Source organism: Gorilla gorilla, chromosome 12, assembly GCF_029281585.2.
Source record: "Gorilla gorilla gorilla isolate KB3781 chromosome 12, NHGRI_mGorGor1-v2.1_pri, whole genome shotgun sequence".
In the NCBI taxonomy this organism is placed as follows: Eukaryota; Metazoa; Chordata; class Mammalia; order Primates; family Hominidae; genus Gorilla; species Gorilla gorilla.
In genome coordinates this window covers 136645434-136665742 of record NC_073236.2, presented here as the reverse complement: position 1 = coordinate 136665742, position 20309 = coordinate 136645434, and the positions used below count along the sequence as shown (strand labels likewise).

At 49.7% G+C, this 20309-nt stretch overlaps 1 protein-coding gene across 5 annotated transcripts in view; it reads right to left on the bottom strand.

Annotated features, from left to right (window-relative positions):
• Positions 1-20309, bottom strand: part of EIPR1 (EARP complex and GARP complex interacting protein 1) — a 186933-nt gene that overhangs the window by 80986 nt on the left and 85638 nt on the right. For 2 of the 5 annotated variants that reach the window (XM_063696081.1, XM_055378706.2), the window contains one exon: positions 3119-3199. The exons of the other annotated variants lie outside the window; for them this stretch is intronic. In XM_063696081.1, the coding sequence (XP_063552151.1) occupies positions 3119-3199 (81 nt within the window). The remainder of the gene's footprint in view (positions 1-3118; positions 3200-20309) is intronic. 5 annotated transcript variants of the gene reach the window in all.

The following is a 20309-nucleotide window of genomic DNA, read 5'->3' as shown; positions in this document are numbered from 1 at the left end:
AGTCATCCACAAGGGTTAGAGTCAACTTCCCCCATTAACTTCCTATTAATGTCAATATTTTGACCACCTCCTATAAATCGCAAATGTTCTTAATGGCATCTAGAATGGTGAATCCTTTCTAGGTTTTCAATTTACTATGCCAAGACCCATCAGAGGAATCACTATCAGTGGCAACGACAGCCTTAAGACATGTATTTCTTAAATAATAAGACTTGAAAGTTGAAATTACTCCTCGATCCATAGGCTGCAAAATGAATCTTGTGCTAGCAGGCATGAAAACAACATTCGTTTCTTTGGTACCTCCCCTTCAGAGCTCTTGGGTGACTAGGTGCATTGCCAATGGGCAGTAATTTTCAAAAGAGTCTGTCTCTGAGCAGTAGGTCTCAACAGGGGGCTTAAAACATTCACTAAACCATGCTATGAACAGATGTGCTGTCATCCAGGCTTTATTGTTCCATTTACAGAGAATAGGCAGGGTACATTTAGCATCATTCTTAACAGGCCTAGGTTTTTCAGAATGGTAAATGAGCATTGGCTTCAACTTAAAAGTCAACAACTCCATTAGCCCCTAATGAGAGAGTCAGCCTGTCCATTAAAGCTTTGAAGCCAAGCTTTGACTTCTCCTCTTTTGCTATGAAAGTCCTAGATGACTTATACTCTTCAAATATAAGGGTATTTCATTGACACTGAATATCTGTTGTTTAGTGTTCTGAAGTGTTCCCCCTTCATCAATGATCTTAGGCAGATCTGGAGAACTTGCTGCAGCTTCTCCATCAGCACCTGCTGCTTCACCTTGTACTCTTATGCTGTGGAGATGGCCTCTTTCCTCCACCCTCATGAACCAACCTCTGCTAGCTCCCAACTTTTCTTCTGCAGCTTTTTCACTCCTCTCAGCCTTCATGGAATAAAGAGTTAGGGTCTTGCTCTGGATTAGGCTTTGGCTTAAAAGAATGTTGTGCATGATTTGGATCATCTATCCAGACCACTAAAATTTTCTCTATTATCAGCAAGAAGGCTGTTTGGCTTTCTTATCATTTGTGTGTTCACTGGAGTAGCACTTTTAATTTCCTTCAAGAACTTTCACTTTGCATTCACAACTTGGCCAACTGGTGTGCAAGGCCCAGCTTTTGGTCTACTTCAGCTTTTGGCTGAAACTTGGCTTCCTCACTAAGCTTAATCATTTCTAGCTTTTGATTTAAAGTGAGAGATATTCCTTTCATTGAACACTCAGAGGCCATTATAGGATTATTAATTGGCCTGACTTCAATATCGTTGTTCCAGGGAACAGAGAGGCCTGAGGAAAGAGAGAGATGAGGAAACTGCCGGTTGATGGAGCATTCAAAACACACATTTACAGATTCACTTTGCCATCTTACATGGGCATGGTTTGTGGAGCCCCAAAACAATTACAATAGGAACATCAAAGAACACTGACCACAGAGCACCATAACAGATATAATAATGATGAAAAAATTTGAAATATTGTGAGATTATCAAAATGTGCCACAGAGTGGGACGTGCTGTTGAAAGCTGGCACATGTAATTGAAAAAATGGGCCAATAGACTTGATGGACACAGGGTTGCCGCAAACCTTCAATTTGCAAAAGATACAACATCTGAGAAGCACAATAAAGCCCAGTGCAATACGATGAGGTGCGTCTGTATCTAGAGTGGTTTCTTGACCCTGACTGACAAACTCTCCTAGAATCTACACCAATGGCAACATCATCCACTGACATGAGTAATTCAGAGAACACAGTTTAGACTGTGCTGCTTTTGAGATGTCAAGAGCTATCTATGCGAAAACAGCTACCAGGCGGTTTGATATTGTTATGTGAAGCCCAGGGATGGAAGTAAAGGTTTGAGATTATTTTACTTTACAGTATCTTTATTCACATTCTCTTTCATGTATCAATAGATTCTAGGACTTTGGATTCTAGCAATACAGCTAATTCTGAAAAAAACAAAATCATGCCTCTTTAAAATACTTAGATATATTTTTGAAGGCATAGCTGTGCTTTCAGGGAAGTGAAGAATACGACTGGGAGCAAATAGTAAAGCTGTTGTTGAAAACAAAATGATAAACCATGGTTAGTTACCCTTCACGCTTGGCCTCTGCTAGGAACCTAAAGGCCACAGATAGAACAGGAAAGTAAGCTTTTGGCCCACAAAAGGTAAAGAGGAGATACTAGGACCTCTGCAAAAACCCAGGCTCCTTAAAACCCACAACCTCATTACAGGAATGAGCTAGAAAACATTATTCTCCAGCTGGCATGCATAGAAAAATGTCACACACACACAAAAAAAAACCCCACTTGTTTATCTCAGCTATGGCTCTTATAAAAAATAAGAGTCTACACTGAGAACCTGAAAACTGCATTGATCCTTACAAAAGTTTGACTTTGAATTTACTGGTGTGGTCCAGGAAATCCTAAGCCAAGAATCTAACTTAAAGAAGTCCTGGGTTTTGGGCCGCCCTGGACATTTTCCAGAAACAAATGAGAATCATCTCTGGAGGAATGCACCCACAGGCCAGCCCCTTGGAGGCCCCACCGACTTAGAGCAGCCTGATAGGAGCCTGTGACCCACGACAAACCCATGAAGACAGTGGCCTGAATGAGGGCAGGCCAAGAGAACAGAGCAAATTAGCATTCCAACGACTTCAGATACTATAATCGCAATGTTCGAAGAAATAAAAGCTGGATTATGAGCAGGCAACAAAAGACTATCACAATTTACCAGGAATCTTCTTAAAAAAAAATAATAAAGCATCTAGAAGTAAAAATCATGACTGTTGAAATAAAAGTCTCTGTTGGCAATTTAACAGCAGATTAGAAATAACTGGTGAGAATTAATCATTTGGAATAAAGATGTAAAGAAAGAACCTAGGACACAGCAGAGACTGCAGCGTGGGAATGTGGGAGATAGACTGAGAGGGTCCACTGTACCCTTAAGTGGGGTGCACAGAAAAAACAGAAAACAGCAGGCACAATATCAATAAACAAATTATCAGACTCAGGAGCACAACTATCTCCAAGTACCATAATTAAAAATATATCCACTCCTGGACACACTGTAGCACAAATGCAGAACACCAAAGACAAAGACAGAAACTCACAGGTTGCCAGTGCTATGAACAGTTGGGCAGCTGACTTCCCAAGAGCACCAAAGGAATCCAGAGACAGCACACAACAAAATGCTAGAAAAAAAGTCAGGGCAGAACTGTTCAGTCAGCTAAATACTCAAAAATAAAGGCATGTTAAGGTAAATCAAGCCATGAGACCCTACTTGGGGTATAAATAAAATATTTTTAAAACCATGAGAATTTACCTCCAAAAGCCTCACTAAGGAAACTTTTAAGGACATATTTGGAAAATAAAGAAAGTGATCCCAGAAGAAAGGTCTCAAATTCGAAGTTAAAAAAAAAAAATTAAGCGAAATAAATGGCAAAAATCTAGAAAACATCTAAATATGTGTGACACTAATGATAATAACAATATTTACTTTTGAGGTTAATAAAAATACCCAAAGGTAAAATTAAAATACTGGCCAACAAAGTATCTAAGATAGAAGGGAGATGAAAATAGATTTAAAAGCTTTTCATATTGTTGGAATAGAGAAATACTGAATATTTAATTTCAGATTTCATGTTAAATATGAATAACAACATGTTATCAGTAGAAAAAGAGCATATAACTTCTAAAATAATACAGTAAGAGAAATGGAGCAAAAACAAGATTCAAAATCATTTATGAGAACAAGAAAGGACCAAAACCCCCCAAAACAGCATAAAGTAAGATGAAAGAAAGTTGTACCAAAAAAAAAGTATAAAATAAGATAACAGGAATTATTACAAATAGATCAGTATTCACAATAACTATAAGGGACATCAGCTGGATATTGTTAGACTGAATTTTTTAAAAATCAGCAAAACATTGTTTACAAGACATATCCCAAAACGTAATGACACAGGAAGGCAAAGAACAGAAAACACCACACCAAGCAACAAAAGAAAAGCTGATTTAGCCATATTAATATTTGCCAAAATAGATCTGAGCAAAAGCAGTAAGGGTCACCACTGAATAATACAAAGGTTCAGAAACACAAAAAATGTCACCACTGAACAATACAAAGGTTCAGAAACACAAAAAACATCACCACTGAATAATACAAAGGTTCAGAAACACAAAAAATTCTAAACTTATATGCCCTCAATAAAATTACACCAAAACACATAAAGCAAAAATTGACAGAACAAATAAAAATAGAGGAATCCAATATCATAGTGGGAAACTTTAAATCTTTCAATAACTGATAGAACCAGTTAGAAAAAAATTAAAATAGCAAGGTTATAAAAGATTCAAACACAACACAATTTTTTTCTCAAGTGTAAATGCAACATAAAAATTAATCCATATGATAGACCATTAAAAATCTCAATATATTTCAAAGAATTACTGTTAAACAATCATATTCCTTTTTTAACTGACATCCCCCTTTTATGGAAAAGAGACTCCACATCAACATCAGAATTTCTAAAAACCACCAAGAGAGAATAAAAGATTAGGAAAAAGTTGCATCTTCACAATAATACATCCTTGTGAGAGGCAGCAAACAATGGCTAAATGTGAAAAGGCAAAATTGAAGATGTGCTGAAATCCTACAGTGCAAACACTACTAAGTTAAATTATCTAGCTGCCAAAGACTATACACTCAAGAAGATTACTATAGAGGTTACAGGAGAAAATTGCTACCATGACAGCTGAGTAACTTGCCTCAGGTCCCACAACTGCTAATGGCAGAACAAAAAGAGAACTCAAGGCTTTCGACTCAAAGTCGATTGTATTTTTCTACTCTATTGCATCCAATGTACCAATAACCTTAAGCAAATAAGTATTTTAAAAACTTACAAAACAGTAGGGTAGGCAATGAAAGGACACCACTAAAGTGAAGAAACCATTCAATTTCATAGGCATTGCTATGAAACACAGATAAATTGTCAAGATAAGTGTACTCGATTTTTAGAAATTACCATTTAGGGTGAAAATCAATCTAAAGTGGATTGTTTACTTCCTTGCTGTTGCAAATGCTATATCAAAAAAACTTCTAAAAATTATTCTTTGACGATTTATTGGTAACATAATTAGCTATTCTGGTGCATAAATATTCATCTCCAGACAGAGAAGGGATGATGTGGGAGTCCACGCTGAATAAATACCTTTATCCACAGCTCTGAAATTTCCTTTCGTGAAAAATATTGCTTTTATAATGTTTTCTTATAACATGTAAGAGATAAACTATAGCCAGTTTAGCTGCAGTCTTTCTGCAAGATTGCTCTTCTAACATGGTCAGGAGTCCAGCCACCATGTTCTTTCCTGCTGCACCCAGCACCCTTGGGCTACCACGCAAAGCTGGGTGTCTTCCTGCTGGTTTGGGAGCACAGTGGCCCATGTGCCACTCGGTCTCATACTGTGACCAGCTCAAGTCCACTACCTCCACGTCAACTGGTTTTGAAAAAGTATAAATATGGCTGCTCTTCCGCATCCCTAGAATTATGCTAGGATGCTTTGGAAAGGTTTCCTCTAGATCTACAGATGTAATTTACCAGCGGATGGCGTTTTCAGTGGATGTGCACTGAGTTCATAGTTTTCTCTAAGTTCTGGTTGTTTTAACAAGGAACACAACTCTAAGCATGAGTAATATTAAAAATAATAGCATCCATATGATTAGGTTAATATGCAAACACCTACAATGACAGATTTACTGAAATTTCTAAATTTACACTTTATGTTTTGAGTAATACCTTAAACCATGAGAGAAGTCACCAGGGAGCAAACCTATTTGTCAGTTACGGGTAGTGTGTAATCCAATACTCTAATTAAAAACGTAAGAGAAAGAGAAGGTACCAGGAAAACTCGGGTGAATGTACGAGGAAGTCTCAGTAAAAACAAGTTATTCAAAAACCCTGCCCATTTAGAGGCAGGCAAAACAAAGTGCAATGTTGGGGGAGAAACCACAGAAATCCAGGAGCCTCTCCACCCACGCGGCCCCACACCTGTCTCCACCCACGCGGCCCCACACCTGTCTCCACTCACGCGGCTCCACACCTGTCTCCACCCACGCGGCCCCACACGTGTCCTCTGTTCTCCATTCAATGCATTGAAACTACAACTGGAAACGGTAAAGGACATTTCTGGGAATAATTTACATAAGAAGGGTGATTTACATGCGGGATACTCAGGTCTGCAGAAATGCCTTGACCCCATGTCAAAGATGAACAGCTTCAAAACCTTACCAGGTGATGGGTGGCAAGACCATTCTGCAAACATTTACTTCGCCCTGCCTTTGTGGTCTTCACCTACGTGCTTTACAAGTAAGAACTCACTTACCTGGTGAACAACCCCAGGCCGTGGGAACTACTCCCTCAGGTGTTCATCTGGTTCCTTTTCTCATTAATTAAGTGACCCACCTGACTAGGCTGAGTAACGCCCACCTGCTACTCTAAGGAGCCCGGGGCGTGAGTGGGGGTCCCTGCCAGGCGCTGCCTGCAGTCGGCCGTATCTCAGCCCCTACCCTCCTTTTACTTGTTGCGCAGCCTCGGCTAGGGGCCCTGACTGCTGTGAACGTTGCTGCCCCATCTGTGCATCTCTCAGGCTGCGGTGAGGATGGAAAGGAGCTACATGAGAAGGCGTGTTTCACGGTGGACTCGAGCCCTCGGATGGCACTAACCAAGCGGCACTTCCTCGGCCCGTCCCTGCGTTCTCCAGCCATTCATGGAATGAGGGGGCACAAGCCAGTCAGGGCTGCACCAGCACTCCCATTTCAGGGCCCCAGCCCACCCGGTGCTCCCAGGCCTCCCTCACTAGGGAACTGCCCTCCCTAATCATCCCTGGGAATAACAGGAGGGTCTGCACCTGTGGTTGAACTTCACCTGGTCCCACCACCGTCCCCAGGCTCACTCACTCTGTCTGTGGGGACTCCAGGTACGAGGCACAGGCCCCAGAGGCCCAGGGGAGTCTGAGATGGAAACGAGAGGAGGGGGAGACGCAGGTGGATGGCAAAGGCCACCTGCATCCCTGCATCCTGCCCCACCAGCTGCTGCCATCCACACCACCAACGCAGACTGCGGTTGGTGCCACTGCCCACATGCCCTGCCCTTGGACCATGGGCCCCATGCTGCCCAACCAGGAACCTCCTCCAAGCTACCACTTCTCTGCAGGAGCCAGGGGAACCTGCCTTTAACCTGTGGCCAGCCAGCCCTCTGAGAGAGTACCCTCCCTCCATGCAGAGCTGCTCTGCCCGGGGCACCATCTCTCCTTAATCCAAGCCCTGTCCTCCCCAGTCCCCACAGCACCCTGGCAGGAGCAGGCTGGGAGGCAGCCAGGCCCAGCTCCCCCTCTTCCTTCCTCACGACTCCGACCCCTGAGGTTGGCCTGGCCTGCTCTACCTGAGGCTCCACTTGTGGCCATTTCTTTAAGGGGAGGGGCCTTCCCCTCCAGCTGAGTCCACTTCAGGGCCCCCAGACCATCAGCGAGGTCGGCCCACCTCCAAAACCCAACTACATACAGGATTCAGGCAAGCCCGGAAGATCAAGCAGATAGAAGGCCATGTCTGCCCCAGCAACCCCATAACTGGCAACCCCATAAGCCCCACAGAGGCTGCCCTGTGCAGGGAGGAGGTCACAGGGGGCACTGCCCAACCTCCCGCCAGCCCGTTAGCCTCACCTCCAGCCAACAGAAGCAATCTGGCAGACAACATAAACCTTGGTTGATACGTGAGTTCACCTGTGCTCTGAGTACATCAAACCTTTTTTTTTATGCCTACGGAAGGAAACAGTGATGTCTGCTTGACATCAAACTACTTTCTGGACAGTGACTCGACACCCATGTTCTCACTAAAACAGGAAAATGTGGATTTGCCAGCATTTGCTAAAGCAAATGTGACACACAGCACTTTAGGAGGTAGTTTTTAAAAATCAGCATTATACACCTCGCAACCGATCATGTCAGAAATTAATTAACACCCCTCACTCCAAAAAATCTTCATCCCTTCATTCTTTGGAAATCTGATGATTTTCTGACTGATGTAATTAGGTTTCCAATATTTTTTCCCACACTGGAATATCAAAAACACTCTTATAAAAATATTCAATCAATTTATCTGTAAAAACATATTTGTCAGTAAATACTGGGAAGAGGTCGCAATAGTCTGTCACCTGGAGCCCAGCGAGGTAGCGTAGGATACAGGGATGCAGGGCCAAATGGACATCATACCAGGCAAGGTCGGAATCCCCGCTTGTGGCCTGCTGGCTGGGATCCTGGGCAAGGTGTCACTTACAATCCCTAAGCCTCAGTCTCCCCAGCTGCAAAATGTAGACAGATACCAATGCTTCTCTTCTGGGGATTTTTAAAATATTAAATGAGATGGAAATGAATGCACATATCATGCAGCCTAAGAGATAAGGTAGACACTCAACAGAAGCGAGTTTAAAGAAGGTATGGAATGGTGAACGCCCAGGCACGAGGGTCGGGACAGCGGCCTGCTCATCAGTGCAACTGCAGGAGGCTGCTCTGCTGACCTGATGCACAGAGCCGTGAGGTGAACCAACACCGCGCAGGAGGCTGCTCCGCTGACCTGATGCGCAGAGCCATGAGGTGAACCAACACCATGATGCGAAGTTATACACAACCCGGGAAGTTTAGGTGCGTTCCATCACATGCCAAACGATTCACTGGAATCAAACACCTCTCACTTATATCCACGTCTCTGGCTAAAAAGAAGTAACAGGACCTCATCCTCTTACTAGTCACCACAGCGCAGCCTGGAGCCTATCAGCTGCAGTTTTGCAAGTAGCTTTTTGTAAGGACGGAGAAAAGAAAAATAAATGTTACTATTTATCTTTCTATTTTTACGTATTTGTATGATTTCTATGGAGCCCATTCTGGTTCACCATTTTCTTGCAATCACCTCAGAAGAGGAAAGGGATGTGTTGTGGTTTATGCCTTTCCGATTCTTTAACTGTGAGAAAAAAGGGGAGATGCAGCAGTAATTCCAAAACACTCTTCCTTCCACACTGACCGCCCTGCTTAGCCCCTTTAAACCTGAGTCCGGAGCCTCACAGGTTGCAAAGCACCGTGGTGGTTACCCACAGCTACAGACAAGTCGGCAAAACCTTAAGGAGGCTCCACGCTCCCTCACGCACACAGAGGAACTCGGACCCAGTCTCCCAACTCCTCGCCCGGCCTCGTTCCCGTCCTCCAGGTGCCTCGAGGCGGCATCTCAGGCTTCACACGAGCCGCACCCTGGCATGAGGAACAGGATGGGCCACGGGTGAGTGGCCCTGGGAAGACTGGCCCCGCCTCTCTGCTTATCTCCCCCAACTTGAATCTAACCTGCTCCAGGGGAAGAGGGGCTCTGGCCAACTCACTCACAACCCTGACCGCGCCTGCAGATGGGAAGGGCTCAAGGCTGCGAGCAAACCAGGTTGCCTTGTCTAAGTCAGCTACAAGTATCCGCTCTGATTTTAACATCAGCAGGCCTGTTTTGTTCAGGGGAAGCTCTTTCCTTCACTCCCATGAGAGGTCACTGGCATGGCTTCCACAATATGGCTCCTAGAGGTGATGGCACCCAGAGGGACATGGCCAGTGCCACAGTGAAAGCTGTGCCTTCCAGGGCACTCAAGGAGAGGCAGCTCCTCTCAGCCTCAGGACATGAGAAGCTGCATGCCCAGGTTAGAGGTCTGAGCACGAGCAGCCAGTGCCACCCACGCCTCCTCCTGTGGTCATTTCCAGGTGCCGCCTGAGCGGCTGCTGCTGCTGGACGCTCTTCCTCCCCTTGATCTCCCTCCTTCTGGTGTCTCATCCCTGTCCCTGGCCTCCAGCTTGGGGTGCTGTCTCCTACGTGGTCCTCTAGGAGAACCCAAGCACCATACCCACCCCCATCCACATAAAGGCATGTTCCCTGGGCACAGCACCCTGTCCTTGCCTTCATGGCTGGAATGCGCACCACACTCCCTGGTCTTTCGGTACTCGAGGTCTGGCTCACACAGTTGAGTGGACACAAACATCCACTCAACAACTTGAAAATCAGGGAAGTCAGATTTCTCTTCTTGGCCCAAAAGTGCCCTCTGGTTGTGGTGGCTGGGACCTGCCCTCCTTCTCGGTGTCCCTCCAGGAAGGCTGGAGATTTGTTTACAGAAATCCAGTGAGCGTGCACATTTCCTGAGAACATAGGGCGAGTTAGTGAGCACTTCTCAAAAGTCAGAAGTCCTCATTATGAAAGGTAAACAGATCCAGGGATTAGGCGCCTGGGAATACTTACATCTGTTTCATGAAAAGGTAAAGCAAAGCAAAACAATGGAAAAAGGCACATAAAAGAGAGCAATTGGAGTGGCGAGATGAAAAAACTGAGGAAAAACCTGGAAATTTAGTCAGCGGCTCCAAAAAGTCACTATTATCACACAGTACTCATGAGCAACACCCACGTATACAGGAACGCGTGCCTGGAAGGGCTCAGCAGATCTGAACTAGCTCCCTTCAGACGGTCAAGGCGGAAACAGCATTGACATTCATTATATTACAATGTGGAATATGCCGAATATTCCTATTTTTACCTGTCCAACCATCCCAAATTAAAATTTTATGTTGAAACCTGGTTCTGAAATAAATTATTTGAATTTTCCATATCTTTTCAAATGTAACTGTGTTTATTTCAAATTCCTATAGATCAGAGAGAAAAAACAAACAAAAAATAGTTTTAACAAAATGAGAGATTAAAACCAAAGTTTCTGCGGGACGATAGAGACCTTTTTTAAGCACTAGAGGGGCTCACATGAATGGAACTGAGTGTTAGGTGGAAATACCAAGTTCAAATGCCAGGATGCTTTAAAAGGGGCACTGCGTACGTGGAAATGAGAATTTTATATTCAATGCTACAAAAAAAGCTCACTGATGAGAGCCAGTGGGTGCAGCCATCGAGTGAAGGGGGAATCCCTGCAAAGATCAAATAAGGAAGTTTATGAAAATTCTAGGACAAACCAGCCAACAGGAGAGCCAAGTCAGCTCCCTGCTGGGTTGGCGTCGGCAACCATCACCAGCCCCGGGCCTCCGTCAGGTGGGGGCACTGCCCCTCTGTGCAGCTTGCACAGAGGCCTGAAGATGGACAGCTCTGTGGACACGGCTAGCAGCTGCCCTGGACTGAACGTGCTTTTACCCTCAGACCAAGTGGTGAAATCTGTCTTTCCAGCCTTTTGTGTGGAAAAAACAAAAAACGCAGCCCCACAGGCTTCAATGAGCCCGGCACTTCCTTTCTTGTGTTCCCTTGTCACTCCCTCCCACCTGGTGCATAAACATACCCAGATTGCGGTCTCTGTCTCGTTAGTCATCCCGTTCATTCCCTCGTGTTTAACCTTGAAACCCAACTGCCAACGCACCAACATCGGTGCCTACAGACGGCCGCACGGGCTGCTGCGCCGGCTCCTGGCAGGGTGTGTGCTTTGATGGGCTCTGGGGGCAGAGCCAGCTGGCGGCGGCAACTCCGTTGCCCAGGGAACAGCCATTGAAGTGTGCGCTCCTGAGTCTGCACCAGGCCGGCGCCTGTCGGGGTGCTGGCTGAACCTCGGCGCTGCAGGGGCTGTGCCCGGCGGGTGCCCATTAGTGCTCTCCGTGCTCCAGGAACAAGGAGCAGGTCCAGAGGCCCCGCACTTCCCACTGACAAACGGGCTTGCCTTGCTGCCTTATTAATGACTATGCCACTCTCACCACCCAAACAAAATGCACAGAGTAGGAGGAAAGAATTAGCTTCGAGGAGGTGCTCTTACTATTTTTAGACAATGCCTGTCAGCTACAGAGCAGTGGAATAGCCCTGAATACCTAGGGGTGATCTGTCCTTTTACTTAACGCAAACTCTGCTTTATTTTGCTTATTTATTCCATTTTCAGTGCCCCCCCAACCCAATTTAGTCTTCCCTGTTTTTGCAGTCCTCATTCGGAGAATATATGACACGTACCAGTCCTTGCCACTTTGAGGAATCAGGGGAAGGCCAGCTGCCCCAACCCTTGGCTCCCACTGCCGTCACAGTGATGAGGCTCTCCTGGGGCAGGGACATCCTAAGAGGGTCCATGCAGCAAATGCGCCTCTCAGCACCACCACGCTGGGCTGGCCTCCTCCCCACACCAGCAGCATGGCGCACTGGTCCGAGCAGCCAAGTAACACTGCGCCAACAAACATGGAGGCACCCGAGCGGCTGCGAACAACCAGGCCCACCTCCTGCCCTGACCACCCCTCCTAGCAGGTGGCCCGGCCACTCCTATCTCCTCACTCTGCAACCCAAGCTGAGACGGAAGCTGCTGCCTCAGCATTGCCTGCAGTGGCACAAGAGGACTGAGAAGGAGCTCACACCCAGAAGTGATGTGCCACGTTCACACCCGGCACACTGGCCAAAACTCGCCATGCCTTCCCCCAGCTGCAAAGGACGCCCAGATGGGCAGGAGAGCCAGATACCAGCGAGCACCACTAGTTAAAGAGGGGAAGAAAAGGAAAGGGAAAACTGCTGGGCAGAGAGGCTCAAATCTGGAATCCCAGCACTTTGGGAGGCCGAGGCAGGAGGATCATTTGAGGTCAGGAGTTCAAGACCAGCCTGGCCAACATGGTGAAATCCCGTCTCTACTAAAATACAAAAATTAGCCGGGCATGGTGGTGGCTGTCTGTAAATCCCAGCTACTCAGAGGAGGCTGAGGCAGGAGAATCAGTTGAATTCCAGAGGCAGAGGATGCAGTGAGCCAAGATTGCGCCATTGCACTCCAGCCTGGGCGACAGAGCGAGACTACATCTAAAAAAAAAAAAAAAAGAAAAAAAGAAAAGGGAAAACCACCTGAGGATGTGCGAGGGAGCGGTGCAGAGGCCCAGGGCTGTCTCCCCAAGACGAGGCCAGGAAGCAGACGTGCAAATGGGAGAACCCACAGGCACAGAAGGCCGCGGCACAGCTGCAGGTAAGGTGGGCACATGGAGATGGGGCTGGAGGCCGCCCGCAGGCACAGAAGGCCGCGCCACAGCTGCACGTAAGCTGGGCACATGGAGATGGGGCCGGAGGCCGCCCACAGGCACAGAAGGCCGCGCCACGGCTGCACGTAAGCTGGGCACATGGAGATGGGGCGGGAGGCCGGGTCCTGAGCAGTGTGCAGACCACGGACAGTGGTGCAGAAAGGGAAACAGAACCCAAATGTACTCAATCTCTATTATGTGCCTGCACTTTGCATTCTTCAGCCCATCTAATGTCACTCCACAAAGCAGATGTTATTTCCATTCTGTTGATGAGAAAAGTCAGGGGCAGACAGCGGTTCACTTCTCAGGATATAGTAACTCAGATGGAGCCAGGATTCCAACTCGAGTCTGCCCAACTCCAAATCCATTTCCCCGTGTCATTATCCTGCCTTTCTGCTTGTGGCAGGAAGGAGCACACAGTTGAGAAAGGGGGGCCCGCCAGCAGCAGAGTCAGAGGAAGAGAAGGTGGCTGCAAGAGGAGAGAGTACAGAGGCCCCGGGGTAGATGGTGGTGAGGTCACTGTGAGAAGGGAAAGTGGGTGTCAGAACCACGTGACCCAGCAACTCTCCCCAAGAAAGAAGAACAGACGTGTAGGTATGGATTTTCAATACAGCATTGTACAAGGGCAAGATAGTGAAAGTCAATGTCCCCCAATGGAGAAGTGGTTAAATACACAGGCACACGTCAGACCACCACGGAAAATGTCCTCGTGAAAGATGGCTGCTCACTCCATCTCAGGGCAGGCCGGACAGTCCCCCGAGGTCAGCGAGCCTGTGGCCCTCACTGCCTCTGTCTCCACGCAAACCGGAGACCCCCAGCCCAAGAGGAAGAACCTGGGACAGGGCAGGGGAGAAGCAGGCTCCAAGCACACCCTGGAGCAAACCTCAAAGTCAGGACTGGGGTCAGAATGGGGGCCAGGAAACAGAGCCAACGCCCTCCCACCCCCCCACCCCCTCCCCCACCCACCCCCCCACCCCCCACCCCCCAGGTCCCGGCTGTGGTGGACGGGAGCAGCAACACCCACCGCCTGCCCAGCTGCAGCGAGCAAGCACCGGCCATGGCCTCTGCTTCTATCAAGGCTCAGGGCCAATTAAACACTGAGCGTTGGGGACTGAGCACTTCTAGCTTCAAAACAGGAGTTTGCTTGTTTTCTTTCAGAAGTGCTCCATAAGAATTAAAGTGCTGGAGTCCAAAGAAAGCTCTGCCGACCACATGGAGGCAAAGCTCAGGAGGCACTGGTGGAGCCTCAGCTTCTGATGCTGCGCAAGAGTTACTAACACATGGAGCAGAAGTCACCGATGTCTCCGGGACCCTCGCACAGAGCAGAAGTCACCGACTGTCTCTGGGACCCTCGCATGGAGCAGAAGTCACCGATGTCTCCGGGACCCTCCCACGGAGCAGAAGTCACCGATGTCTCCGGGACCCTCCCACGGAGCAGAAGTCACCGATGTCTCCGGGACCCTCCCACGGAGCAGAAGTCACCGATGTCTCCGGGACCCTCCCACGGAGCAGAAGTCACCGATGTCTCCGGGACCCTCCCACGGAGCAGAAGTCACCGATGTCTCCGGGACCCTCCCACGGAGCAGAAGTCACCGACTGTCTCCGGGACCCTCGCACGGAGCAGAAGTCACCGACTGTCTCCGGGACCCTCCCACGGAGCAGAAGTCACCGATGTCTCCGGGACCCTCGCACGGAGCAGAAGTCACCGACTGTCTCTGGGACCCTCGCATGGAGCAGAAGTCACCGATGTCTCCGGGACCCTCCCACGGAGCAGAAGTCACCGATGTCTCCGGGACCCTCCCACGGAGCAGAAGTCACCGATGTCTCCGGGACCCTCCCACGGAGCAGAAGTCACCGATGTCTCCGGGACCCTCCCACGGAGCAGAAGTCACCGATGTCTCAGGGACCCTCCCACGGAGCAGAAGTCACCGACTGTCTCCGGGACCCTCGCACGGAGCAGAAGTCACCGACTGTCTCCGGGACCCTCCCACGGAGCAGAAGTCACCGACTGTCTCCGGGACCCTCCCACGGAGCAGAAGTCACCGACTGTCTCCGGGACCCTCCCACGGAGCAGAAGTCACCGACTGTCTCCGGGACCCTCGCACGGAGCAGAAGTCACCGACTGTCTCCGGGACCCTCGCACGGAGCAGAAGTCACCGATGTCTCCGGGACCCTCGCACGGAGCAGAAGTCACCGATGTCTCCGGGACCCTCGCACGGAGCAGAAGTCACCGATGTCTCCGGGACCCTCGCACGGAGCAGAAGTCACCGATGTCTCCGGGACCCTCGCACGGAGCAGAAGTCACCAACTGTCTCCGGGACCCTCGCACGGAGCAGAAGTCACCGATGTCTCCGGGACCCTCAGACGGAGCAGAAGTCACCGACTGTCTCCGGGACCCTCGCACGGAGCAGAAGTCACCAATGTCTCCGGGACCCTCAGACGGAGCAGAAGTCACTGACTGTCTCTGGGACCCTCCCACGGAGCAGAAGTCACCGATGTCTCCGGGACCCTCGCATGGAGCAGAAGTCACTGATGTCTCCGGGACCCTCACTTTGGAAGCAGTGCCCTGCCCTGAGGACATGGGGCAGCCGGCTGTAGGTGTTCCAGCTGTGGCTCCATCTTCCTAGCTGAGAGCCAATGCCAGCTGCAGCCACTGGGAGTGAACAAACCTTCCCAGGAATCCGGCTTTTTCCAGCCAAGCTCCCAGGCACATGGAGCAGACACAAGCCACACGTGCTATCCCTGCCTGATTCCCGACCCTCAGAACCCACGAGCAGCACAAAAGGTTGTTTTTATGCTAATAAAAAAAAATAGGTTGGCCTCATTTACAAACCCAGGGTGATTCGACGACTGCCGTCACCGTGCCTGCCCGTGTACGACGCATGCACACGCTGCTCCTGTGTAAACGTGTTGCCGTGACATGGCCTCCGTTCAGCTCCAGGTGTCAAGTGCCAGATTCCAGGAAGCCCCAGGAGTGGGCCCAGAAGGAGCAGTGCCAAGGACCCCCGGGGGTGGGGCCATCCTACCAGGCATGTCCTGGGCACATGGGAAGACCGAGGGGTGAGGGACACTTGGTGTCCGTGACAGGGAAAGGCTGAGGCGTCAGGCTTCGGGCTGTGTCTACCTTGGTGACTCTGGAAGCGTCTTCATAAGCACTTGTCGTATGTCATAGGCAGTGTGCTCCAGGGGAGCAGGGGATCTCACAGTCCAGAGTGCCCCGCAGAGCACCCGAGACAGCGGCTGGCAGAGCACAGGCAGCAATGCCCCAGAGGAACAAGCCAGCCCCTGCGTCCCCACATGCTGAGTCCATCCTCCCAGCAGCTCCAAGAGGCGGAGCTATCAATTTCACATACAGACAAGGAAACCAAGGCTCGGAGAGTTGAAGCCACCGTCCAAGAACACACCAGAGTGCCAGCCGGCAGAGGGGGCAGTGGGGAGCACATCACACCTAGACCCAGCTGCAGCACCAAGCTCGTTCACCACGCTCTAGAAAACTCATTCAACATGCTCCACAAAGCTCGTTCACCACACTCCAGAAAGTTCGTTCACCACGCTCCAGAAAGCTCGTTCACCACAATCCAGAAAGCTCATTCACCACACTCCAGAAAGCTCGTTCACCACACTCCAGAAAGCTCGTTCACCACGCTCCAGAAAGCTCGTTCACCATGCTCCAGAAAGCTTGTTCACCACAAACCAGAAAGCGCGTTCACCACGCTCCGGAAAGCTCGTTCACAATCCAGAAAGCGCATTCACCACGCTCCAGAAAGTTCATTCACCACGCTCCAGAAAGTTCGTTCACCACGCTCCAGAAAGCTCGTTCACCGCAATCCAGAAAGCGCGTTCACCACGCTCCAGAAAGCACGTTCACCACACTCCAGAAAGTTCATTCATGCTCCAGAAAGTTTGTTCACCACGCTCCGGGAAGCTCGTTCACCACAATCTGGAAAGCACGCTCACCACGCTCCAGAAAGCTTGTTCACCACGCTCCAGAAAGCTCATTCACCACGCTCCAGAAAGCTCATTCACCACGTTCTAGAAAGCTCATTCACTATGCTCCAGAAAGCTCATTCACCATGCTCCAGAAAGCTCATTCAGCATGCTCCAGAAAGCTCATTCAGCATGCTCCAGAAAGCTCATTCGGCATGCTGTAGCCCCTACGTACCCAGGTGGTGGAGGGGCCAAGGTCGTGTGCAGAGGGTACTGAGTAAGGAGTAGGCTGCCTGCACTAAGGAGTAAGTAACATGAGAGCTCCTCGTGGCCCCTCACAGGGTTCCCCTCTCCTCCCCGTGGCCCGAGTCTGCTGTAGGTAAGGTTGTCACAGGGTGCATCCTGACGGGGTGGCGTCCTGACACGGTGGCGTCATGGCAGGTGAGAGCAGCAGGTGGGGCAGGGCCACAGTCTCCCGCCGCTGCCTAGGGCTTTGGCACATGCTTGTCCTGCCACCCTTCAGATGCTGTTCTGGAAGCAGGTGTGCTATTTCCAACCCCTGCCTCTCTGCTAGCCTGGAGGTCTTCCAAAACGCAGGCCACCCTCGTACCTCATTGAAACACTGAACCCAAAGCAAGTTTTGGGACTCTAGCAGTTTAGGAAATTGTCATTGAAACTATCCAAGTTCTTCGAAAGTGACCACAGGGCGAACAAGGAGGTGATGTGAAATACCACGTTATAGCTGAACATGAGTCTCACGTGGCTGGGGTTGCTGGGGTGTCCGGAAAGTTCTTTTACTTCTCTGACAGGTGGCAGAGTAAAAGACAGTTATTAATGATGTAAGAACACAAGCCAGGAAGAAAAGCACTTCTGAGGACAAAACCAGGGTGTCACTGTGGCCCTTACAGGGCAGATGCGGCCTGGAATCTGTTGCTAAGCAACAGCCTTCCCAGTTCCTTGGGCGTCAGAGGGTGGCAGCTGCTGGACTTTGCCAAACGTGAAGATCCCGAGACAAGCCCAACCTTCCACAAAGACCAGGAAACACTGCTCAGCAGGCATGGTCAGACATGGCAGCATCAGATGGCGCATAGCCTGGGACAGAGGACAGACGCGCAGCACGCAGCGGCCATGATACGGTGGGAGTGGGGATGAAACCAGATTCTGGTGCACCAGCCATTCCTGCATGGGATGGGTAGGAGGGCCAGGTGGTGGCCTCGGCAACGCCCACAGGCCCCAGCAGCCCTGGCCCCCTGGGCAGCCACAGGCCCCCAGCAGAGCCCCACCCCACACGCAGCCTCCAAGTGCCTGCACGGCCGTATCTCCCGCAATTAAAATGCAGGCTTTCAAATCCATGATGCTCACGCACTGCTCAGCTTTCTGGAGTTTTAATTGCCCATTTGCTTTCTTCCTAGGCAACAGAACTGCTCTATTAATATCTCCCCACCGGTTTCAGGGGAGAGGGGAGACAAGCGAGGATTCGTTTCCGTATTAATTGGCAAACCTCTTTGCCGCCTGCTTCCTGGACCTCTCAGGGCTCGCTCTTCCTGTCTCTTTCTTCTCAATCATTTCGCTGTCTCTCTCTTCTCTCTGGGTGATCCTCCAAATTATAGTTTTAAAACAAAGAATGCCGAGCTCAGGGTTTTATTTCTCTCTGTCCAGACAGAGGATGGGGCGTGTGACCCAGGGACCCAGAGTATGTTGTTGGATCTCAAATGCCTCCAAAAATGACAGAAGGAACAGTCTCGTCCTCTGTGGGAGAAGGGCAATGGCAGACCCAAAACCGAACTGAGGGACCACGGGATCCTGGGAGCCATGCCCTGCTCCCCACTCTGCACCAGCCTCCCGGCCTTCCGCTTCTGTGCTGGCTCCCTCGGTCTCCCTCCCAGCTTGTAAACGAGGCGTGCCCAGAGCCATCCGTGATCCTGTCTCCCTATGTGCACCACGTCTAAAATGAGCCCCAGGGCTTTGAATCCCATAGGGTGTGTCAACAGCACCCAATTCACATTTCCCATGCTCATCTCCCCGACGCAGGCTCCCACAGCCACCGGCTTCAGCAGACGAGTAGACACATGATACGCAATTCACACTTAAGTGTCCAAACCTGAACGCCAGTGGCCCCCAGCCTTATCCTTCCTGGGGCTTCCCGTCTCAACAGACGGCATCAGTGCTACATGCTTGCTCAGGCCACAAGATACTGGCCCCACCTTGATCCACGCCTCTCATCACGACCACTACACCCTTTGTCACGGCCTCCAGGGTGAGTGCCACAGTTCCAGCTGCCACGGTCGCTCACAGAACCACACAATGCCCTCTGATGGGCCCTGCCACAGCTCCTGGCTAAGCCCTGGCTGGCATCTCCTTCCCAGCCGCTTGTTTCTCCTTTATCCCACTGCACAAGTTACACATTTTCTTTTGTACTTAGCACTGTCTGTCCCCCATTAAGCCTGCAGGTTACAAGGGCAAGGTGTGTAGCTGGTGGATGCTACAGGCCCAGCATACAGGGCAGTGCCTGGCAGAAGACAGTGGCTCCTCTCGCTCACCCGGATGCAGCCCCCAGGCCTAGAATGCTGCCGGGAGCAGAATAAGATGCACAGTGAAGGATGGTGGATGCATAATTATGACGTGTTATATGAAGTACACAAAAGATTATGACATGCATAACACCTTTTAAATACAAAAGAATACAAAAGGAAGAGTCCTTTTTAAAGATGTTATTTTACCACTAAAATGTGACAGCGGGTTGGGTGAGGAAGGGTTGGAATTGGGGGAGTCAAAGGTTCCCAGGAACCTAAGCCATAATCAAGAGAAAAATCTTCTCCCTGAAGAAGTGGCAGCAGCAATCAGCTGTAGCTTGTACTTCTTTAGAGATTTTTCCTTAAAAAAACAGGCTCAGTCTTTGTAATGGGTCTTGCCACTTGGCCATCTGTAGAATTCATTTGGCCATGAATTTAGGGTACGCCATGGCTCTCTAAAGAGGAGGGTGCTGGGGGCAGGTGGCGGTGGTGTGGCAGCAAGGGACCACGTTCTCCTCACTGCACAGGCAGCCGTGCCTGACCACTTCAGTGGGGCTGAGCGCGCTCGCTGTGACAGGAGAGGCCCCATGAAATGGACCGTCGGTCATCTGGGTCTTTCGCGAATCAACCAGCACTAATTGCCATCAGATTGCATGTGTCAGCACACACAGACAGCGCTTCCATCACGGCCCGAGCAATGCGAGAGGAACACAGAGCATCTATTTTATCTCCTGGTGCTCCAGGCCAGGCCAGGACTGAGAGAAAGAGGCCAGAGTGGGATGGACTCTTCACATTCCACGGGCCAGCCCTCAGTTTTCTGATTAGGAAG